This window comes from Haplochromis burtoni, unplaced genomic scaffold, assembly GCF_018398535.1.
Source record: "Haplochromis burtoni strain Fernald_Lab_line unplaced genomic scaffold, NCSU_Asbu1 Contig_49, whole genome shotgun sequence".
Classification (NCBI taxonomy): Eukaryota; Metazoa; Chordata; class Actinopteri; order Cichliformes; family Cichlidae; genus Haplochromis; species Haplochromis burtoni.
The window spans coordinates 1,795,495-1,818,729 of NW_024582410.1; the positions used below are offsets into that span (position 1 = coordinate 1,795,495).

Below are 23,235 nucleotides of genomic sequence, written 5' to 3' on the forward strand. Positions count from 1 at the left end.
TCATCTGAGATTTTATTACCTGCTTCCTAAGGGCATGATTTTCAGATACAGTTCATCTCCTGTATATAGTTTTCAGGTCTGACACGTCTCTCGTCATCCACTTTTCAAGTTTCCATTTTTTTTCTCTTAACTACACGCTGCGCACCATGCCAACATGTGCCACGGATTTGCATAATAGTTCTCTGGAAATCACCAATTTGATCCAAAATACTACTTTATGGCTGTCAAACTGTTTTATTTTGTGTTTTTTGTAGATTCAAATAAATAAAATGGAACACAATGTGTGTTTTTGGAACAGGCTGCTGGTAACAAAGTCCCCAAAGATACAATTTAAAGTTGACCGCGATGAGTAGACAAAACACAGGTTTATTCTTTGAGTTGGGTGGCTATTTAATGCCTGAATGATTCATAGGCCAGTATTGTGTGCCTTAATAGGGTGAAGGACTGGACTGAAAATGAGTAAAATGTCCAAAGAAAAACTTTGAAAGAGTTTCAGAAAACCTGTCTTTGAATTAAAAATCACAAAGACAGAATATGCTGGGCTTCAAAATCAGCTTTTATGTAGCAGCTGTTTGTAGTTCTGTTCAAAATGCAGTGAAAGTATCCATTTAAAAAAAAAAAATTCCTCTCATTTTTAGTGGGTTTTTTTTCTTTTTACGTGCAGCCTTTGCACACCGTTCTCTTTCACCTCCCTCTGAACTCTACAGCCTGGCGCATTGAAGCTGACCGTCTTTTGTATAAAGAAGGGTTTTAAAGCCATATACATAAAAGCTTCTTTTTTTCCTGCAACTTTGACTCAGCAAAGTTTAGAGGCCTGAGGCGGACTCACGGTTAATGTAAGCCAAACTCGTTAAAAGTCTAATTAGCTAGTCATAGTGCCTTGCTACGGGTGTATGTAGCTAGCAGGTTGAGTCGTGTGTTGTAAAGGCTCAGTTAAGTTCTTTAGAGGTTATGTTGTGGAAAGCTGTTTTGCCTTCAGACCTGCCGGGCCTTTAAATAATTGTTTAATTGGTACTAATGAGTCCAAAGTGTGCCGAGAAAATATCTCGCACATCTTTACATCACCTCCACCTGAGGGTATTGTCTCCATCTTGCCTTGATGTTTTTTATGCCAAATTCTGACTGTACCATCTGAATTCACAACATAAATTCAGGACAATCTTTTATTGTACACCTTTGGTGAGCCCATGTAAATTGTAGCCTCAGTCTCTCATTTTTAGCTGGATGTGACGCTGTGTAGTCTTCTGCAAGGTTCAGTGTGTGAATTCAAAGATCCTCATGTTTGTTCTTAAAAGTGTTTATTTGTTTGCCTTTCTTACATCAGAAGTTTCAGAAATTCTCAGATTGGCCTGTCTGGCAGTAAACTATGGTTGTTGCATGAATGCTACTGTGTGACTGGCTGAGTAGATATTTGTGGGGAGCAGCAGTTGAGTGGGTCTAGGTATTAAAGTGGCTGGAGAAAAGTTTTACAGAGCTGGCTTTAGTTCTGTTCAAAACTATGAAAAATAGTGCATTTATTAAATTATTTTCAAACTTAACCATCAAATCTCAAAAGCTGGGGAGTTTCGTGGCAGTAACTGCTAGTTAAAATTCCTGTTCTCTACATTTGTAGTGTCTCTACGTCACTATAACCTTGTGTTTGTTCCAGTTTGCAAAAAATAATTGTTAAAATTGTTCTTGGTTAGGAAGTCCAACATGGCTGGAATTTCATGCACAAGGGCAACAAAGAGAAAGTTGTCTGGTAGTGCTAAAGCTGCAGAACCCGCGTCCAGGTCCTCCAAAGTCACCTTTCTGAGCCCGTCTCTCCTCCTCTTTGAAATCCCTGCTGACGCCGACACCAGCCTCCCAGTGTGGAAGGCCATGAGAGCCGAGCAAGCTGACATCACCTGGACCGTCAAGCCCTATGGCCTCAGCATTAATATAACACCTCCGACCTCTAAGAAAGGAAAGCATTCTGCTGCCAGCAAGAGTGAAAGCTCTTCCAGCATGGTGCAGACTGCAGGGCTGTCTTCCAGCATCCTGCAACCTCAGATCTGCATTCAGCCCACCACTCAGCAGCAATCGCAGAGCAGCTCCTGTGTGCTGCTTACCTTCCCCCAAAACACACAGTCTGTGTCACACCCTCCAAGTCCTATTCCAGTCACTTCACTTATTGTCTCCTTGCCGGTCATTATCGCCCAGGCCCAGCATACCAGTCAGCCTACTGCTCCTGCCAACAAAGGGTCCATATCCTCCACCCAAACGCCAAGTGGAACCCCTACCAAGCAAACCACCAAAACCCCATCTAAAGTGCCTGTCTCATTTCACACAAAAGGCTGCTCTACCATCCAAATCTGTGACGACTTCCTCCTTGGTTTGTGTTCTGCAGAGGAGAAGTGTAAGATGCACCACACTCCCTATCCCTTTCACTGGCAGCTGTGGTGTGTTGCCAACCGCCAGTGGGTGGACATTTCTCCTCGCTCTCAGGTCTTGCTGGAGAGGATGTACTGTGACGTCAATAAGGATGCCATTTGCCTCAAAAATGGGTGAGTAACAGGGTAGATCTTTTGCTAAAGTCTGCAAATTAAAAAAAGAAAAAGATGGGCTTTTTTGAGACAAAAATCACAAAAGTTTGTGGATTCTTTGTGTAACTTCAGAACACTTTCTTTAGGAATGAACGCTACACTTTGAAATTTGACTCAATGAAACTGGATGACTCTTCCGTGTATGATGGAGTCAGGCGACTATCTAACACTAACAGTAAGATCAAGAACCCTCATTTTGCCAGCCAATCGAAAATCTACTGGTGGAACATCAGTTGGCAAGAGTACAACACGGTGATCTTCTTTACCTCTTTTTTCTAGTTTCTTTACTCCTTTCTGTCATTTTCAACACATCAAAAGCCTCCACCAGCTTTGTTATTTTTTAACTGGTTCATTTCTTCATAGAGCGTGTCTGCTACATTGCTAAAGAAGATGAGCGAGAAGGAGTCAGAGTGTTTCTTCAGTGTCGGCTCACAGAAGTACAAGGTGGACTTCACTACCATGATCCAGACCAACGTCGCCACAGGGTTCCAGAGAGGCGTTCGCTGCAGACCCGCCTACCGCTCTCTGGATTCTATGAAACCTTACTTGCAGTTGGTGTCCTGAGATGCGGTTTTTTTTGCATTTGTTTACATCTTCTTTTAAAATCATGAGATTCTGTTCCTTTAAAATTATTTCATGATGTTCTCCCATCCCTTTCCCATTTACTCCCCACACCCAGGACAGGAGTCCTGCCTGACTCAGCGGAACCTGACAGTAATCCTCCTGAGGCCAACTTTAGTGTAGATCCTCTGGAAGAGTTCAGTTCCTGGTACCCTCCGGCGTGGTGTTGGGCTTCAGAGCAGGATTACAGTCTAGTGGATGTTCCTACAGGCACTCTGGCCTATAAACGGGTTCAAGAATTCTTCAATGAGAGCATGCCTGAGACAAAGGTGGACATCATCAGCATCCAGCAGGTCCAGAACCTATTCCACTGGGACAAGTACCAAAGGTCCGGCTAAGATTGAGTTCAATTTTTAATCATGACTAATACTAAGAAAAATTGGGGGGAAATTTGATGTCCTTATTAACTGTTTGGATATTCGGAAAGTCCTTTTTCTAAACGTCATTTATTGGATGAAATACATTTGTAACATGGATAAGCATTGGTTCGGCTAGTAGTAGGATCTGGGCTCGTTTCCTCCTGTTTTCATCCATTGATTACTTTACTAGACAGTTCTATGGGTTCCTTACAGCGGATTCAAATAATTATTTTGTTGGAAGTTAAAGCGTAAAATATCACAAAATCTTGTTCTTGTTCATGGTGATATGCATGCCAGACTTACACAACTCGTTCCAGGCAAAAGCTATACATGCAGAAGCAGCGTGGAAAGGCCACCGGGAGTTTAGAGCGACATCTCTTCCATGGGACCACCAAAGAGGCCTCAGAGGAGATCTGCACCAGCAACTTTGACCCTCGAGTGGCCGGGGTTAACGGAGTTTCCCACGGTCATGGCACATACTTTGCCACCGCTGCCTCCCACTCCCACATGTTCTCAGCCCAGTTCAGGCCAGATGAAGTTTGCCACATGTTCCTTGCCAAAGTCCTGGTGGGAAAGGTAACTGTGGGTAGGAGCCACTACCGCCGTCCACCTAAGCTCACCTCCAGGAAGAAGCAGCATCGTCTGTATGATGCCTGTGTTGACAACGTGAACCTTCCCACCATGTTTGTTGTTTTTGACAGCTGTCAGTGCTACCCCTACTACCTAATCAAATATAAAAACCTACCCAAAGAGATAGACATTTAATGAGGATGAGGACAGGGGCCTCAGCCGCTAATTGTTCAACAGAAATCATGTTCCAGTTGCAAGAAAACCTAAAGTGTTAACAAATCCAGTATATATTGTTATCAAATGCTCCGTTTAGTTTGATAAAATATGCCATATTCAGTTTGTTTGCAATGAAGTTCTTGACAATAGTGAAGACAGTGTTAAAATGACAACATATTCTGTATCACTTAATTTTTCAAAATGCCTTTATTTTTGTTATTTGAAGATTTTACAATAAACACTTTTTTCCTTTTTTTCCTCTCAAATCTGTTCAATGAAATTCATTTCTGTAATGTTTATGAAATTAAACACTAAATGCATTCACCTCAGTATAAGAAAACAAAAGCATGTTTGATCAACCGCTGGTATGTTTTCATACAGCCAAATGAGCTGACTGTTTGTTCCAAAGGTCAGACTGGAACGTGTTTCATCAAAGACTTCTTTAGTAAAAGTATATACAGAATATTTTTCTTCAGAACTTAATTGCACACTTCCTTGAACAGGAAACAACAGGGAAATTCTAATAATTTAGCTTATGCATGAAAAATCATGGCTCTTTGAAGGATCCAGATCAAATTGTTTTAAAAGTATCTGACACTGCTGGCCATAAAAAAAAATCCCAGTTCAGTCCATCTAAGAACAAACTCTGCATTGAACAGATAACACGTTCAGGACAGTGATGAACCAAAACACCACATTAAATCCCTGCCAGTGAAAATAATAATCCCTCCTTATCAAATTTGTTTAAAAAGGGAGAAAAATAAGAGTTGAAGTGATGTTTAACTTCCAAATAGTATTGTAAAATTCCATATCTTGAAATGTCATTGAATAATTTAAGACTGTAAGAACGGCTCAAATAAGATGGTGTTATCGTTTATTTCATACTGTATAAAGTCTGTATTTCATTTTTCTTAAAATGTGCAATTCTCCGTTCATGTTTTTAATGATAATCCAACTCACCAAGACAAAATTACAGTCACAAGATTAAAAAAAAAAAAATTCACAAAACCCCCACCTTTCACACAAGGATGTTAGAGTGATAACCACAATGAAAAAATATCAGAATTAGCTATTGATAAAAGGCAGATTAAAACATACGTTATATGATTTAAGATGTAAACAAGGATTAAAAAAAGTTAAACTAGTGTTGAGGCTGTGATGCCAGTTCCTTAAATAAAGTACAGCAACTGTGCGTTTCTGTTCTGGCAACATCTAAAGTTGGGCCTGCAGGTGGTGCCAGAGGAAAGGCCATCATGTTACATAGTTCAAAATGGTTTACAGTATGAATTGTAGATGACAGTTATTTTTTAAGCTAAAAAACTTAGTGGAATGAAAATATAAAAGGCAACAAAAATATGTGAAGAATAAACATTTCACATATCTTCAAACAGGTTCATAAATATCAGATCAGTTCTTTTTGCACTTGGTGTCTAATAAGACCACCTGTCTCCAGCACAGATTATTCATTTGCATTTCCCTTTTAGTCTCTACACACATGTACATATGCACATAAACTGTACACAGGTTAGCAGACGTTTAACCAACCCTGATACGACAGACATGACATGTGGGTGGGGGGGACACGCAAAAACTGAGTTCCTGGAATTTACCGGCAGAGCACCAGCACCTATTCACAGGCCAGCTTGCTGTCGAAGCTCGACAGGCCAATGGCAAACGCCTGAAGAGCGCACATGGGATAGTTGTAGTCCAGAGTGAAGACGTCTTCAGCAACTCTACCAAACTGCATAACAATGTAGTCGGCTAGAGATAGAGGGGGGTAAAAATAAAAAAGGTCGATCAGTGTGTTTATGGTGTATGTTTTAAATATTTCAAGACATTCTGCAACATCCTATAAGCAGCCAAATTATTTAAACTACTTAAACATAACCGAGATTAAAGATACTCACGGTCATTATCGTGAACTATCTGGAAGTTTTTGACTGATGCCTGAGTCACACGGCCATGGAAATTTAGCACATAAGACTGGGTGTCATCGTTCCACACGGGTGCCTTGTTGTGTAGCTCGATCAGATTTTCAAGCGAATGGTTTTGCCACCTGCTCAGGAGACTCTCCTGCTCCTATCATACAAATACATCTGATTTCAGTCTTTAATCTTATTAGGAATGAATCAAACTACACATTAAACTCACACACCAGGACTTTTGGACTTTTGCATTCTAACAGCATTTGTGAAATGTCAGACTGCTAAAGCTAAACAGCTTTGGATTCAAATTCATCCATCCATCCATCCATCCATCCATCCATTCGCTTCCGCTTATCCTTTTCAGGGTCGCGGGGGGCGCTGGAGCCTATCCCAGCTGTCATAGGGCAAAAGGCAGGGTACACCCTGGACAGGTCGCCAGTCTGTCGCAGGGCTAACACATAGGGACAGACAACCATTCACACTCACATTCACTCGCACATTCACACCTAGTGACAATTTAGATTAATCAATTAACCTATCCCCACAAGCTGCATGTCTTTTAGTCATTTTATACATGAAGCATTCGGACAACACGTTGCACATTTAAGGGCAGATTCTTTGAGTTGTTAAGCTTTGCATAATTCTGTTACTGACAGACTCACATTTTGGGGCCTTACAGGGAGCCTCTCAAAGTTCATGTTCATGCCAGGGATGATTACAGTCATTTTGCGTGGTCCTTTGAATCCCAGCACATTGGTTTCCTGCCAAAAAACACAGAGAGTGTGACAATTTTACTAAATATATTTAATGAACAGGCAACACACTAAACACACTGCTAGCCTTTTGTCATTCACTCACATAGCAGATGGCAGCCAGTTCCTGTCGTGTGTTGCTTTCTTCCAGCAGAGCCCCGGGGTTTTTACACGGATTGGTCCCGTTGTCGTACACTGTGAATTTAGTGCCCATGAGGTTGGATCTGATAGAAAACAAACCGGTCATGAAATGTTTACACCTTTTCATATTTTTCAGATGCTGGCAGCATTTTGTTTCACATTTGAGTCATGTGGATTGGCAGAAAGCAACACACTGTTTATTTTCTAAATATCAAGAAAACAGCAACTATTGGATGCTGCAGTGTATTCTAACTGTTAGCAAGCAGAAAATCTTTGGAATCACATTGAATGTTATATTGAAAAAAAGAGGCAAAAGTGAGAGGCTACAATGTAATCCCACAGGTCAACTGTCCAGACCAAAGTGAATGTCGTTGTCTTTGCCACTGATGGGCTCAGACTGTCAAGCCCAACTGTCAACATTATGAAAAGGATCCCTACAGAGATGTGTATCTCACATCAAGAAGAAGTCTCGCTCTGAAATCTCACCGGAGGTGAGGTGTTGCTGGAAGAAAAAAGTGTGAATGTGAGTGAGAGTTGGAGGAAGCCAGGCACGGAAGAGAAGAGAAGCTTCCTGTTCAGTAGTTCACGGTTTGTGATTGAATTTCTGAAATCAGGCAATGGTCTGCTACACTTTATTTTTGCCAGGCACACACTGGTGACCAGTTGAGCTACAAATGGATGGACAGATGAAATGTTTTCACTGCCTATTTTGACTGGAATCAATATTACCAATCAAATAGAAAAATAAATCACTTATAAGAGCTGCCGGATACAGAATGCAGGTAATGCTATTAATTAAAGGTATTTTGTTCACATGGTATCAGTTGACATTAAAACAATAAATATAATTAAAGGTGTGCAATCAGCAAATAATACCTTATTAATGCAGGTCTCTGTGGACACAGGGAGGGTGGATTTACCTGAGTTTACCTATAAAGCTCTCTCCCTCTCGTGACAGGTCGGTAGCATCCACTGAAATAAGGTAGTTGGATGTCTTACTCTTCTTCCTCTTTCTTCCTGCCAGCAGAAACACCTGGAACGACACAATAAAGCAGACACATGTATCTAATGTAAGGCTTTTGTTTATAAATGTTGCATTGTGCAACAAAAATGATGATTCTTATTCACAACTTTAATGGCCCACGCATGTATCGCACCTTCTTGCAATCCTCTTTCTCCATGTGCATGTAGTAAGTGGGGTAGAGGCCGCGGTCCATACCCTTCTTGTCACGGGTGATTCGGCATTTGACTGTGACGCCACGTGGTGCTGGGCGTAAGACAAACTCCTCCAGATTCGCCACATCGGCTAGTAAGTTTTCCGCTGTGGGTGATCCTGGGGTAACCAGATCCTGGGACAAATTAATATAGTCAGCTACTTTAAAAAAAAAACAAATAAAAAAAAAAACAAACATTTTAGATAATAGTGAGTATATGAACTAGTGTGCGTAGGCTTTACAGGAATGTCCTTGCCACTAGTAGCTGAGGCAGGCCTGTTGCTGTCTGTGTGAGAGGACCGAGAACGGGTCCGTTCTTCCTCCAAGTCTTCCTCGTGCTCACTGGCTTCATCAAAGTTCATGCTTTCGCAGAGACCTGGTGAGAGACGTGGGAGTGTGGTGTGAGGGAGCTTTAATTACACACGAAGGTCTTTACAAATTCTCCAGCTGAGAAACCCATTCATACAAAAACAAAAGAGGAAAATGAAACCCAGATGCTCTGCGTACATCCTCCACAACAAAAGAACCTCAGTCATTATTTCGTTCCAGGGGTTCCTTCAGTTTTGGTTCAAAACGCTCCACAGAAGATTTTACCACTCTTTTGGGTTCATCTGCGGTCTTTGATATATGAGAAAAAATTCCCAAGAAGTGATGCAATACTTAGGAAATAGTTGAAGCAAAAAATAGAGCATTATACAGCTGAAAGCACATCCTTTCATATTTATCTGAAACATTCAGGGGGAGGGGGATTTCTTTTACATCAGCTGTTGAAACCATGACAAATGAAATGAAAGGATGAAGACTTGTGAAAGTGAATATCAAAAAGAATGTGATTATTTAGCATTGATTCTTATTTATTCAACCAAAAGGCCACTTCTCTGGCCTAAAGAGTACTTTTCCATGTCAGTTACTGGAAGGCTCATATTTATGACAATAAATGAAGCTGATGTGCAGCTACTTGTGCAGAGACAGCTCCATGCAGTCATGCAGACATAAACTGGGGCTTGCACAGTGCAGACAGTCGGGACTGTCTATCTGTCTCCTCACTGATAATTGGATTTATCAGCCAGGATGCAGCTCTTGGCTGTAGCTATATCCCACTGTAATGTGTTATCAAAGTGTAAACTCATATGAAAGCTGTGTGTTTTCACTACATTGAAGTATTATTTTTTATTAAAATCTAATTAAAATTGGACTTGTAAAAGAAATGCTTGACCAGAAATGGCAATAATGATACCAAGATTGCTCTAAATTGTTATACTATACAGCTGGAGTCCTAAATACTGCAATCCAATCTACAGTTTGAAGTAAATGAAGAACTTTAGATTTTAAATCACAGCAATCAAACTGACTACTGTGAGGATATACTGCTGCAGGAAAATGTGGGTGAACAAGTGTGGTTCTGACTGACAAACCAAGGAACGCTGCTCATAGGTAGAGATCTGTCGAACACAAGTAGGCTTGCTTAAAATCGTACCCTGCTTTATCCTCATTTTTTTTTTGCATCTTAGCTGTTCCTTCATTCACAAAATGAACATCGTGTTATATTCAGTGAGACTTGGCGATTCAGAACATAAACCCATCAGTGATGTGTTTACAAATGCAACAGATGGAGGAGGTCAAGGCCAGTTTTCCCAATCAGACTTCAGGGAGTGACCAGACGAGTTCCTCCCTGCTGCCCATTAAAAGGAATGCAGAACCTTATTAAACAAATCCAATTTCACGTTAATAATATTCCTGCTTTTAAATACATGGGGGTTTCTTCTTTTGCATACAAAAAGCATTCTGTCCTCAGACATTTCTGCCTCCTCCTGACACTGATCAGTTAGACTAACATATCCTGGGCAAGTTCCAGCATTAGAGAAAGCATTAAGCTATGCAGTACTAAACCAGATGGATAATGTGACAGTAAAAACAGCAAAACACAACCCCTATTGTGCAGTATTTACAAGTGATGCGCCCCAAATATGCTGCTAATCCTGTGAAAAAGCAGGAAGCATCATGGAATACAGAATGCACATGTTAGCTGCCCTCTAACAGTGACTCCAGGGCTCCAATTAAAAAACCCCACACAAAGTTGTGTCAGCTACTGGCTTATGAAATCAACCATCTGGAAATGTCAAAGAGGACTAACATTCGACTGAGCAAATCCAAAAAAGACATACAGCATTTCCAGATAATTATTATCACACGGCCAAGATATTAAATTCTACAGCGAGCCAAAAGTGAAGATGTTGGATGACATCAAGGAGCTGATTAAATATGAATGTATTTCAAAATGTCTATTTCTTCCATTTCCCAAGGCACCGTGGTAATATGGAAGACAGGCAGCCAAAAATACCTGCTGGAGCTCTTTGGGGCAGGCTCGTCTGCTTAACTGAGCTAACATTAACAATGAGGTCTTACATTATTGAGAAGCACAATGACACTTTCTACTGCGTCACACTCAAGCCTTTAAAAAAGGTATGAAAAGTAACCCAGCTTCTGAGTTTCTCAGCAGGATTCAAATGAAATCTTAAAAAAAACAGTCATGTCTTGAGTTTGTGGGCACAAAGTGGTAACACACGAGCTACATTATGACACCTGCAGAACTGCATGATGTTGTTACTGTTTAAACGCATGCTAACCTTCATATAATGAGAAATTTGTTTTTGCTGCAGATGAATCTGAAAAGTGCAAAAGTCACTGTGAGCTTGATTTTTATACAATTTCCTGAAATTGTACATATTCCCATCAGCTGGTTGGCAGGTGTGGGTGGTAGTAGTTCTAATGATGCCACAAACAAGCACTGCAGTGTGAACAATGCCCTTACCTATTATTTAGTGAACCAGTTCTCACTGCATTACCATCAATCATACCACTCACTCCACATGCAGCAGCAGAGTGCTATCAATTTGGTAGATGTCAAAAAGTCTGACTTTGTTTAACAGCAACTTCTTACCTGCAGTGTCATAAATACACATTTTTTCCTTTATAGGTAAAAACTGTAAAGCTGAGAAACGTAAGAAAAACCCTGAGAGTAACCACAAGTAAATATCTGATGCTACTCTCTTCTAATAAAAAAATCACCAGGGGACTCAACACACACACTAACAAAGTAAATAAGTAAGCAGGCAAACAATAGTTGTTCCATTTGACTTTACTGCAGGGTTCAGAAAAATGATTTAAACCCAGGATCCAGTACAAATCACCTTGCTTCTGCAGCAGTTCGTGGATATCTGTCTTGGGCTCCAGCAGCGTCTCAGTGTCTCCGTCCCTCTCAGGCTCTTCAGCAGCAGTTGACTGGGACTGGGACTGAGACTGAGACTCAGGCTGGGACTGAGACTGGGACTGGCTCACTGACAGGATTTGAATTTTCATTCCTATATCAGGAGGTTCTGAGCTCAGGAAGGCTGCTGGGCCATCAATACCTACAACACAGGAGAAGGTGGCAGACATGCATGAGCTGTTAATTTTCCCTTAACTGGGTCCAACCAAGCATATCTAATGAATCTACTAAGTGAATCTATTATACACATTTCCAAATCCATATTTTTATCTTGGATTCCAGTGTAGGTTTGCGTGATTTGCACTTTAGACTAATTCTTCTTTTTCTCATACTGGGCCTTGTTGCAAACAACTTAATCCTGGGAGTGGATATTAGTGAATGTGGTTTTTCTACTGTTGGATGTATATTGTGACACTGTCACAATATACATCCAACAGTAGAAAAACCATAAAAATGGTCTAAAGCATGCCATTTAACAAAGAAAACATTTAAATGCATAGCAAGACCTCTTCTATTCATATAACTGCAATTAGTTTGAAGTTGGTACAGAAGCAACAAAAGGCTGGAAAAGTAAGTGGCACTAAAAATAACATGTGGAGGTCAACATGTCAGTAACATGACATAGTATAAAAGAGCATCTTAGAGAAGCAGCTTGTCAGAAGTAAAAATGGGAAGAGGTACAACATGTTCTTTAAAATATAATATAAAATTGTAAAGGCCCCAAATATCTCCTCTCATAATCAGATTTAGAGAATCCAGGGAAATATCTGTGTGCAAGAAACAAGGCAGAAAATCAATACTAGATTGCCTAGAACACTAGAAAATCCTGAAAATGAAATAGGATTTATTGTGACAATATTGATTTTAATAATGTCACCTTCCATGTGAAAACAAAACATCTCTTGGAGTACCTGAAAGCATTGTTTAAATAAAAGCTACAAAGACAGACACCTGTCTAACATGTAAAAAAGTTTTAATCAAGGCAAAGCCTCAATCTTGAGGGAAGGTCAATTGTTGCAGTGTTGTTTCATCACAGTGTCACGCTGTAGTTTGTGAAGCTTTTACAGCATAAGTTTGGGAGACAGGGAGATGCTGAACATCTGGCTAGTTGTGCTCAAGACAGGTGTAAAGACTACTCACAGACAAGAATGATGGATAATCTGAGCCTGTCAGTGGCTAAACAAGGCTGAGGAGGTTAAAAATAAGCCCCTTTGCCTTGATGCAAAAAACTGATCCATGGGATTGATGGTAGCCACTTTTAGTACTCTCCCTTAATACTGCACCTAATATTAATATGAACTAAAAAAAAAATAGGGGGGAAAAACCCTTGATTTCATAGAACAATTTCCTTTTAAAATATGTATCAGTGTAACCTCGGCAGCTTCATGCAGCAGGACATCAAATAGCAGAGTATTATTGCTGCCTGAGGCCACAAGTGACCTTTAAATGTGTTTTTGGTAGTTTAACCGTGCTGCTCTATGATGTGTCTAGCCTAAATTAAAAACAGTCAAATGCTGAACATTGTATACTTCCAACTGAAGTTACTTTTATGTAAAGAGGAAACAGTGTGTGACAATGCCTAGACTATGGGGATTTGATTAACATGCCTTTATGAATGACGTAAAAAATGCTGCACATGTTTTTTTCTCACCATCTATTATGACATCATTGGTGACATTGAGTTGAGATTCGACTAGCGGGGCTTGCTCTTCACCACGCCGTGCCCTGGAACGCCGGGGGCGAACCTCTGTGTTGGGCTGGACCATCAAATGTTGCTGACGTTTTTGCCGCTGCTTCTGCTCCAGCAGTGCCCTCTGTGGACCAAACAGGGGAACAGAAATGCTGTGTAACCTAATTCTAGGTACAAATATACGTGACTTTCAGGACATGCAACTGGAAAACTCACTTCATACATAATTAGCTGGCATGTATTAAATGATGGAGGTTGGGAAGATTAAGCCAAGCTGGAAAACATCAACACAACAAGCTATAGGTAATTACATTAGTATGGATGATGAGTTACAACCTGTGTCTCTCAGTAGGTGCTGCAAATGACCAGGACAATAACAGAAAAAGAAAAGAAAAGAAAGGAGCACTGGTCGTTGCATTGCATAATGCTATTCTAATACTACAGGTTAGAAAAATTGGATTTCTACATGTGAGATTTTGTGCCATAAACAAGTATTGGACAAACAAAAGCTTTGATTTTCTAAAGGCTTATCTGGGAACCGTGGTTACCTGTACCAAAATGCACAGAAGTCCATCCAAGAACTCATTAAAGTATTTTAGTTATTTTTACTTTATCTTTGAAGAAAATATTCCAGTGGAGAGATAAAGCCATACAAGGTCAGCTTAGTGAGTCACACCATAATACAATACGCAGTCTTCAAAAGAAAGATAGCTACACACAGTCCAGACCTGTAAGGCAGCAGAACACATTTTGCTGAGCTACTAATCAGAACAGGAGGACATTTGACATGCAATAACAGATAAAGCAATTGTGCAAACCATTTCAAGGTATTGAAAGCTGTATGCACTACAAAAACTATATGTAATGCAGTACACAACTCAGTTTCAGTAAGGGTAGAAAACTGACGTTCATGTTGTATTCACCCTCCCCACTGTGACCTGACTTAATACTGATGCCAAAAGGCAGACTAAATAAAAAATAAGCCCATAATAAAACACAACAACCAAAATAAAAAAAATAAAATAATGGGGGCTGTGAAAGCTTACAGTAATGTTCTGTAGTTTGGTGAACTGAAGAATGCCCAACGTAAGAACATAACAAGGGTCTGATAAAGTAATTAGCTGCTTCGAACATCATCACTGAGATGAGGTTTCTTTCGACTGATTACTCAGAACAGGTGTAACCTCTAGGTAGTGAAATTAGTCCACAATCATTTGCACTGTAGTTTCAGTAAGGATAGAAAACTGACTATGTTCATGTTGTATCCACTTGCCCTAAAACCCACTGTGGCCAGAGCAGGCGATGGATTATGCAAGCACATTAATTAGCGCACCAAATGCACAACAACAATTCCTGTTTAGTGTTCAGTCAGCTGGGAGAGACCGAGAAGCCTTGTCTCATATTTGGCAGACCAAAAAGCTTTTTAGACTTCAGTCATTCTAACACTCGAGGAAATCATTTTCACTAGCCGTTGTTGCAAGTTATATTAGACAAAGTGGATTAATGTTTTTGTTTTTTGTTTTTTAAAAAGAGAAAATCAAATCTTCTTATCCTACAGTGAACATGAAAAACATCCAAAAAGCAAACTTTTTTTTTCTTCTTTCTTTTTCCCTTTCCCCCCCCCCCCTTTTTTTTTTCCCCAAAAAGCAAACTTTAAGAAAGAATTGGTACTGGAAGCATTTGTTTTTTTACTCTTTCGCATATGAAAAATCCAAGAGCTGGACCCAGTCGTTATCATTTCAAAGAAAGAGCAGATCTGTGTTCTCCCTTTATTGCTATACATAAAAGGAGACAAATGAATAAAACATAATGCAACATTATCATAATGAACATAATTAGGTCTGGTGTAATGAATGAAAGTGGGAATGCTACCAGATTTCACATTGCACAATAATTCCTCTTCATTAAGACACTGACTACCGATTTGAGGCAAACCACAGCTTTAACTTCAAAAGTTGCTGCACATGTACTCCCAGCCTAAGATTAGTCTGAGCAGTTTGTTTTGTCTTCCATCGAGCTATTTTAAGCCAACCCATTGTAATATTCAATTCTTTTGTATAGCGTGAGTACTTGGCATTTTCAACACAGGATGTGACTTCATTCAGGTTTTCACAATCCTTCCTATGTGACCCAAAACACCGGAAAGAACCGAGCAAAGAACGTGGGTTAAAAGACACTGATTTAGATATAATGTACATTTATATTTACATGATGAAAAGAGGCCATGCAAACCCTCTACTGAAAAGAGAAGTTGAAGTACTGTTAGGGAGAGATAACTAAATTTTTTTCTCTCACTGGCAGTACTGATTAAAAAACTTTGAGTCTACGAAAGCAACAGCCTCACACCTGCGTCTCACAAACAAGTCCTGATCTAAAAGACAAATAAACTAGAAAATGCATCAGAAGAAGAAAAAGAAGAAGTTACGAACCCGTTCCATTGATATTAAAAGTTAACAAGTTTTCTAAAGAATAAAGAAGATTCCACTTCTCTTTAAGTCAGATGACGATGTGTTCTCCCCCTAAAAGAAGCACTCCTGGTGGGCATGACTCTGTCGCCATGTCCTTATTTCCTCTTCTGGAGCTCAGTTTAAGAGTCAGTAAACTGTCAACCTGTTCCACTGCCCTATGTGCTCCTCTAACACAAGCCAAATACCAAGCTTGTGTGTGTCTGTACGCGGGTGTGTGTATGTGTGTCTGTATGTACAGGCAGTCACCGTTGCTAACTGAATCAGCAATCATTAGTGCTCGAGCAGGAGAGAGATAGGGTGAGCGAGAGAGCACAGAAAGAAAGGAAAGAGAGAGCGAGAGAGAGAGAAAAGAGAGAGAGGGGGGGGCTGGGAGGTGTACAGCTTCTTCAGTGCGCTTCACACTCATCATATAAATAAATATAAAATGTAATTATGATTTAATTTTTCAAAGCTGATCTCTACTGTGTATGTTTGTTTATTCTTGTGAGTTATCTAAGAGCAGAAGACGAGAGAGAGAGAGAGAGAGAGAGAGAGAGAGAGAGAGAGAGAGAGAGAGAGAGGGAGAGAGTGTGTTTGAACTCAGCTGAAAGCGTGCAGCACAAGTCAGCCACAATGAGACCCTGAAACACACACACACACACACACACACACACACACACAAACACACACACAGCCAGGCGCCTCACAATAAATCCGCCTCTCTCTTTGAAGTCTCCAATCTGAGCCCCCTACCCTTCTCCCCTGTTTTCCTTCTGCCTAATGTGAGATACTGGAGTAAGGCTTCCAGCTTAAAGCGCTACACCACAGCTCTACAGCAAGGTTTCAGGAGATCACTCTGCATGCAGGAACATTAACTTTTAACTGTCTTACCATGTAACCCATAATGAACATTCCCCCCTCCACCCACCCACCACCATTACCACAGACACAATTTGACTAACTGTCTGCTAATATAAGTCTGTGCACTGGGAGTAAATGCTTGTCGGTCTCTCATTTTAGTCATTGCATACACAAATTAAATGTCAATTGAATACTACATTTAGAAAAACAATTTGCATCTTCAAAACAATATCTAGTTGTATTATAGATGTCTATTAAAATCTCTCATTCAAACTGTGCTTTTTTTTAAACGTGAAAACTATGCATTTCAAAGCAATTTAGACATAAATTTGAACATCCGTGAATCTGTGGTTTAGTGGTTCATTAGGGAAGGATAGAGGTGTCACAGTTTCATGACCCAGCATTATAACAGTAAAGCCAAAAAACAGAGGAGGTTTTCAATCCAACAACATTATTTAATAAAATGTATTTTGCTTTAACCATTCTTGCCAACCATAAGGAGCCCGTGGTGACCAGAGCAGAACACAAGCCAGGCCCCTTAATTACCCTGCAAAATCTTACCAGATGTTTAGAAAAGCACCAGAGGTTAACCCTCAAACTAAAATCTATGTGTGAGTTGAACTTCTGCATTAGACTCATTTGAGCACATGAGCTTCAACAGATGCTCTTTGAAAGTACAATTACAAAAGAGCAGAAATGCCACAAATTTTGAGAAATAGAACATCAAAAGCAGGATCTTTGAAAACCTGTGCTGTTCAGTTGTAGAAAATGTTTTGTTTCCCACCTGTTTTTCCAGCTTCTGTTGCATAAGACTGCTGCTGTCATTTTCAACACCACTGCAGAGAAAAGGAGAAGCAATATAAAGACACATTTTTTCAACAAAAATTGCATTTTCTTATCTAGCCAGTAGAGGGCATTACTACAGTTGGACTGATAGCTTTCTCTAATGAATTACAGATACTTTAGTAATTTTAGTGAAAGACAGCACATCTAAAATCTTAAGCACCCATCTTGAAAAGAGTAGCGTTGAAAAATAACTCCAAGGGAGAGGGACAAAGGGAAAAACACTGATCTTCTGCTTACTGTTGAAACATGACATGACTCACTCTCTAATTATGCATGTCTTGTTTAGTTTTTTTTTTTTTTTAAGAAACAGAGAGGGAAGAAGAAAAAGAAACAACACAACGCTCTAGCTGAGAGAAGCCCTTACAGTGTGGGGCCTGTGGGCATTTACCTTGGACACCTATCTGAAGGGACCAGGCAAATGTTGCTAAGCTACAGTGAAGAGAGAGCAGCAGTTGGCTTTCTCAAGTCGGAGTCAGAGACCTACGACAGCACGACTATCTCTCCATCAAACACACACCTAAAACCAATAATATGATGTAATGTGTGACTCCCATCCTCATGAACTTGAATGTTTCCTGTCGAGTAAATCTTTAAATATCTCATGCTCTGCTTGGCAGAAATGAGCCACGTAAGCTCATCAGATATCCAAAAAGCTTATCCTGACTCTCTGTTACACCTCTTTTAGTCACTCTCACATCCTTTACACATTTATGAGTTGATTGTAAGTGAGGACACATGCTGCTTATGAATCTCAAGCCCAATGTTGGCTGACATCATAGTGCATGAAATCCATTTAGAAGACTTTAATACGTCTTACTATTAACACATCATATGTTCCCAAACAGCCAGCAAGAATAGTACCTTGCTACATAGTGTCAAAATTAGTCATCTTGCCCAAGTGTGTCATATTATCACGAATGAATCAAAGGGCTCCACAGCAGGTTATTATGGCAACTGAGCACAGGTTGTAGTGATAGAGAGGAGGGCTGGAGAATGGGAGATGATTTTAGTTTTTAATTTCCCAAGTCATTTCTTCAAATGAACTAACAGTGGGACCTGGGACACGTTGTTAATTAGTCATCCTAAAGAGGCTTTTACCAAAGAGCCTCAGATTTACAAATTCTCCACCTAATGTAACCGTACCCAAGGATCAAAGTATGGCATAAACAGCTCTAATTAAAATGTTTACCGTTCACTGAACTTTTCCATTAATAATGTTGTTTCCATGCTACAAGGCACTATCTGGTTAATTGCTAAAGACACTCTCTACAGCAGCTCAGTTTTCCTAATAGTTTCTTAAAACACATTTTTTTTTCCATTGGTACAGTGTAATACCCCTAAAGTAATTTGGCAGAATAGTGTGTGCCTAAGAGCCTAATGCACTGCTTGAACACATTAGAACATGACTGCTCTGATAAAGGCAGTAGCAAGAGATTAAAACATTTTTTGTAGCCAAGAGAGAAACCATAAGTAGTAAAGAGAGTTAATTCAGTTTTACAATAGACACCTCAAGGCACTTTATCCATTAAGGTAAAGACTGAACCTACAACCTAACAATCAGATGAACCCCTATGAGCTGGCATATCAGTGGAAAGAAAAAAAATATTTTTAAAAGGGACACATCTCCAGCAGAACTAGAGTCAGGAAAGGGTAGCTATCTCCCCTTCTAGTGCCTGTTAGTTCTCTCGCTGTGGTGTTTTAAGAACAGCTGAAGGCTTTCACAGAGCTTTTTGAATTATATAAAATAAATTCAATTCAATTTAATTTATACAGCACCAAATCACAACAACAGTCGCCTCAAGGTGCTTTATATTGTAAGGTAGACCCTACTATAATACATACAGAGAAAATAATCATATGACCCCCTATGAGCAAGCACTTTGGCGACAGTGGGAAGGAAAAACTCCCTTTTAACAGGAAGAAACCTCCGGCAGAACCAGGCTCAGGGAGGGGCGGGGCCATCTGCTGCAACCGGTTGGGGTGAGAGCAGGAAGACAGGCTAAAAGACATGCTGTGGAAGAGATATAGAGATAATAACAATAATCCAACAAGTGCAGAGAGGTCCATTAACACATTGAGTGAGAAAGGTGACTGAAGAAGAAACACTCAATGCATCATGGGAACCCCCCAGCAGCCTACACCTATTGCAGCATAACTAAGGGAGGATTCAGGGTCACCTGATCCAGCCCTAACTATATGCTTTAGCAAAATGGAAAGTTTTAAGCCTAATCTTAGCAGCTTAAATCAGAATTCAGTTTGTGTTTTTGTTTATCTAGAAGCTGACCCATCGGAAATGGTAATTCTATGAATGAATGTGTTTGTCTGGCAAGGTGACCCCTCCAGTCAATCAGTGAGGACCTGTGGACTCTTGTTTGCTCCATGCTTATAGACATTACAGCTGTCTTTATGTCTAAATCTGTTTGGGGCTTATGGTAGCCTAGTGGATGAAGGCAGTGTTTATAGCATAAGCTTAGATAAACGTGTCCATCCTTCAACTTCTGACTGTGTTGTTGACCAGGGTGATACTAATGATATCACTGATTACTGTTATATGTTATTATTTTTGCACTTACAGTCTCTGTGTATGTCTATTGGAGACGGGGAGGGAGAGAATGTTGAGAAGCTGAGTTTGCTCTAGTACAAAGCAACAGGTATCTTGGGGCCTGTCACAGAGTAGATACACCTGTGATCACAGTGGCTACTGTATTTTACTATTAGTGTCTGTCTCCCAAATCCAAACTGAGAGCTGGTTCCATAGAAGAGGGGCCTGAAAACTTAAGGCTCTGCCTCCCATTCTCCTTTTAAATTCTCTAAGAACAACAAGTACGCCTGCATATAAAGAGTTTTAATATTCTAGCCCCTAAATAACAAATATGGCAAAAAACAAACATAACAAATATACCCTTTAAATCACATTAATGATTCACTTTAAGAAATGCAAACCAAGTGAAAGACTTCCATATTTTTTAATATTTTGGGGGCATTTCCTTAGTCTATATTGGACAGGGACAGGTAAGCGTACAGATGAAAGTAGGAAGAGAGCAAAAGGGAATGACACACAGGAAAGGGTCCACACCGGAATCAAACCTAGGCCCCTCACACAAGAAGATCATTCTTTAATTGATGGCTGTCTGAAATATAACAGTTCTGCACTAAGGTTTTAAGTGCATTATTCAGTTTGTCATTTTCAGGTACTGCAACTGGAGTTAAATTTTTTGGAGTGTGTAGGTGCATACCTGGCTGTTGTGTTAGACGAGAAGCTGGCAGAACTGGAAGGTCTTTGGGAAAAAATCATACCGCCAGACGCATGGGACATATGGAAAATAAACAAAAGAGTGAAACAAGTTTAGAGACAACACCAAATAGGAAAACCATAATGTCAATGTCATAACGATGTAGTGGCTCATCTGGCTCACGATTCATCACGATTCAGGGGTTCATATAATGTGTGAAGAACAGAAAGAAAGTAAAATGTTTCCTTGTCACTGGTTGGCTGTTTGAGAATAGAAATTCACTGAGAAGCCAAGGACACTCACAAACAGTCAAATCCAGGACGAAATCTCGCTCACACTGAAATGAATGAATTTTTTTTTAGAAACTGTAAGACATGTACTTAAAAGTTATGCTATGAAAACAGGAAAAAGCAAAAGTGCTCATATAATGACAAATGTGACTTTGACCTTGAGGACAGTTTGGATGAAAATCCATCACTGTGTGCAACTTCGATTAAATTCTGGCCGATATTGTAGGAGGAACGGTGATTCTTGAATTGTGGATAGACACTTGGATGGAAGGACATACAAGCCTATTATTTTAGGGCAGGGGTATCAAATATAAGGCCCAGGGGAGCAAATCAGCTCATCAAAGACCAATCCAGCCCTCCGGACTACTTTGGAAAATGTGAAGGAGGCACTTGATGTTAAATGCGACTGTTGTTGTGATTTGGCACTATATAAATAAAATTGAATTGAATTGAAATGAGTTTGACATCCCTGTTGTCGGGTCTATACTTTACAATTTATAGTGCCTTGAGGTGACCGTTGTTGTGACTTGGTGCTATATAAATAAAACTGAATTGAAATTCAATTGAACTGAATGGTTTGCCATGGTATGAACTCGCTGGTCCTTTGGTTGAAAGAATTAAAAATTGTGTGGGATATAAAAAAAAAACCCTCCACCTTTAAGTATGGTTTTATTGATTCAATTGTGGTTTGGAAAGAATAACAAACATAAAAACAATATATGTTTTAAAGCAGGGATGTAATTTTACAGCTGCTTTGATGTTAAGTGGGCCAAACCAAAAATACTCCCTTTTGTGTCATCCATCCATCCATCCATCCATTCGCATCCGCTTATCCTGTTCAGGGTCGCGGGGGGCGCTGGAGCCTATCCCAGCTGTCATAGGGCGAGAGGCGGGGTACACCCTGGACAGTTCGCCAGTCTGTCGCAGGGCCAACACACAGAGACAGACAACAGTTCGCACTCACATTCACACCTATGGGCAATTTGGATTAACCAATTAACCTATCCCCACTAAGTGCATGTCTTTGGACAGTGGGAGGAAGCCGGAGTACCCGGAGAGAACCCACGCAAACACGGGGAGAACATGCAAACTCCTCACAGAAAGACCCCGGCCTGATGGTGGAATTGAACTCAGGACCTTCTTGCTTTTGTGTCAGTAGAAAGAAATTAAGCTGTCCATCTAATCCCAATTAATAGAAGAAAAAGAAGTGCAACTTCAAAGGTATGTCTCAGTTTTTCAATATGATAATGAGATGCTACTGATAAAGATAATAACATCAAATAAATCTTCCAGAATGAATAAATACAGTTGTAAAATGACAGAAAAGGTCCTGCTGGCTCAAAAATACCCAAACTCTCCTGTCTCTTTATGTTCTTGGTAAATATGGACATGTGCATACACACAAACACAGTTACATGGTGCCTCATCACAGCAGTAAGCGATCGCCTCTTCATTAGTCCGTCACAGCTTTGGTGACAAGAGAAGGACGCGCCACTGTTGTCCCTTCCTTGTGTGTCAGTCCAAGGTAACCATGGAGATTCTTGCTCTGTCAACAGCACACTTCCACCAGCATTGATTAAAAACCTGCAGTGTGTTCTTGAGCCTCACTGTAATTGGAGGACTTTAGCACTCTGCTGTAAAGATTCACAGACTGACAAAGGGAGGAGCCTACCAAAGCACGTAATTGCAGCTGAGCTGTGCAAAATTTAAGTACTTATGCCTCTGATAAATTCTATGTAGGAAATATATAAATAAGTTGCACAATGTTGATGTTTTAAATAATTGAAAGCTATTAATTTAACTGTGATAACTGTCCATAACTCTGCTGCTGGTTCAGGATATAAAAAAAGGAAAAGCTGACCAGAAATGTTTGGTATTAAAGCCACAAGAGTATTATCAGACCATGATCTGTTTTGTGTGTTGTTCATTTTAATTAAAAGCTTTCCACTCTGCCACTTTAAATGTTAATTTGAAAGTTGGATGAGTGTGACTTAATTCAGGCAATTCAGCTTTGAACTTAAGAGAGGGTACTCCATAAAATGAGGGCTGATAATGGTTTAATGCTTAATTCTAGTAAAACATACCCCAAAAATATCCATCCATCCATCCATCCACCCATTCATCCACTTGCTCTTGCACCAGTTTATAATCAGGAAGAACTAAAATTGATACATGCATAGAAGCAGGTGCCTGAGACATTAGCACTATTACCTCACAGCAAGGTTGTCCTGGGTTATC

At 40.0% G+C, this 23,235-nt stretch overlaps 2 protein-coding genes across 8 annotated transcripts in view; one reads left to right on the forward strand and one right to left on the reverse strand.

Moving 5' to 3' along the window:
• Positions 1 to 4,629, forward strand: LOC102308371 (protein mono-ADP-ribosyltransferase TIPARP). 2 transcript variants are annotated; one of them, XM_005923539.3, is made up of 6 exons: positions 1 to 836; positions 1,686 to 2,525; positions 2,651 to 2,816; positions 2,928 to 3,115; positions 3,244 to 3,513; positions 3,862 to 4,629. In XM_005923539.3, coding segments are annotated over exons 1-6 (1,914 nt in total). In that variant the 5' UTR covers positions 1 to 834; the 3' UTR covers positions 4,310 to 4,629. The 2 variants fall into 2 exon arrangements, with proteins under 2 accessions (XP_005923601.1, XP_005923602.1); XM_005923540.2 differs by lacking the exon at positions 1 to 836 and having other exon boundaries at positions 1,661 to 2,525.
• The window catches only part of zmp:0000000711 (TUB like protein 3), a 26,347-nt gene continuing 7,700 nt past the window's right edge, over positions 4,589 to 23,235 (reverse strand). For 4 of the 6 annotated variants that reach the window (XM_005923533.3, XM_005923530.3, XM_005923531.3 and 1 more), the window contains 11 exons: positions 20,711 to 20,752; positions 17,413 to 17,464; positions 13,282 to 13,444; positions 11,554 to 11,772; positions 8,605 to 8,738; positions 8,306 to 8,497; positions 8,069 to 8,181; positions 7,114 to 7,231; positions 6,918 to 7,016; positions 6,238 to 6,409; positions 4,589 to 6,091 (listed from right to left, as the gene is read on the reverse strand). In XM_005923533.3, coding sequence (XP_005923595.1) covers positions 5,958 to 6,091; positions 6,238 to 6,409; positions 6,918 to 7,016; positions 7,114 to 7,231; positions 8,069 to 8,181; positions 8,306 to 8,497; positions 8,605 to 8,738; positions 11,554 to 11,772; positions 13,282 to 13,444; positions 17,413 to 17,464; positions 20,711 to 20,752 — 1,438 coding nt within the window. In that variant the 3' untranslated portion in view covers positions 4,589 to 5,957. Of the gene's footprint in view, positions 6,092 to 6,237; positions 6,410 to 6,917; positions 7,017 to 7,113; positions 7,232 to 8,068; positions 8,182 to 8,305; positions 8,498 to 8,604; positions 8,739 to 11,553; positions 11,773 to 13,281; positions 13,445 to 13,536; positions 13,595 to 15,749; positions 16,121 to 17,412; positions 17,465 to 20,710; positions 20,753 to 23,235 lie in introns of those variants that run through there. The other 2 variants (XM_005923536.3, XM_042220487.1) reach the window with 2 other exon arrangements.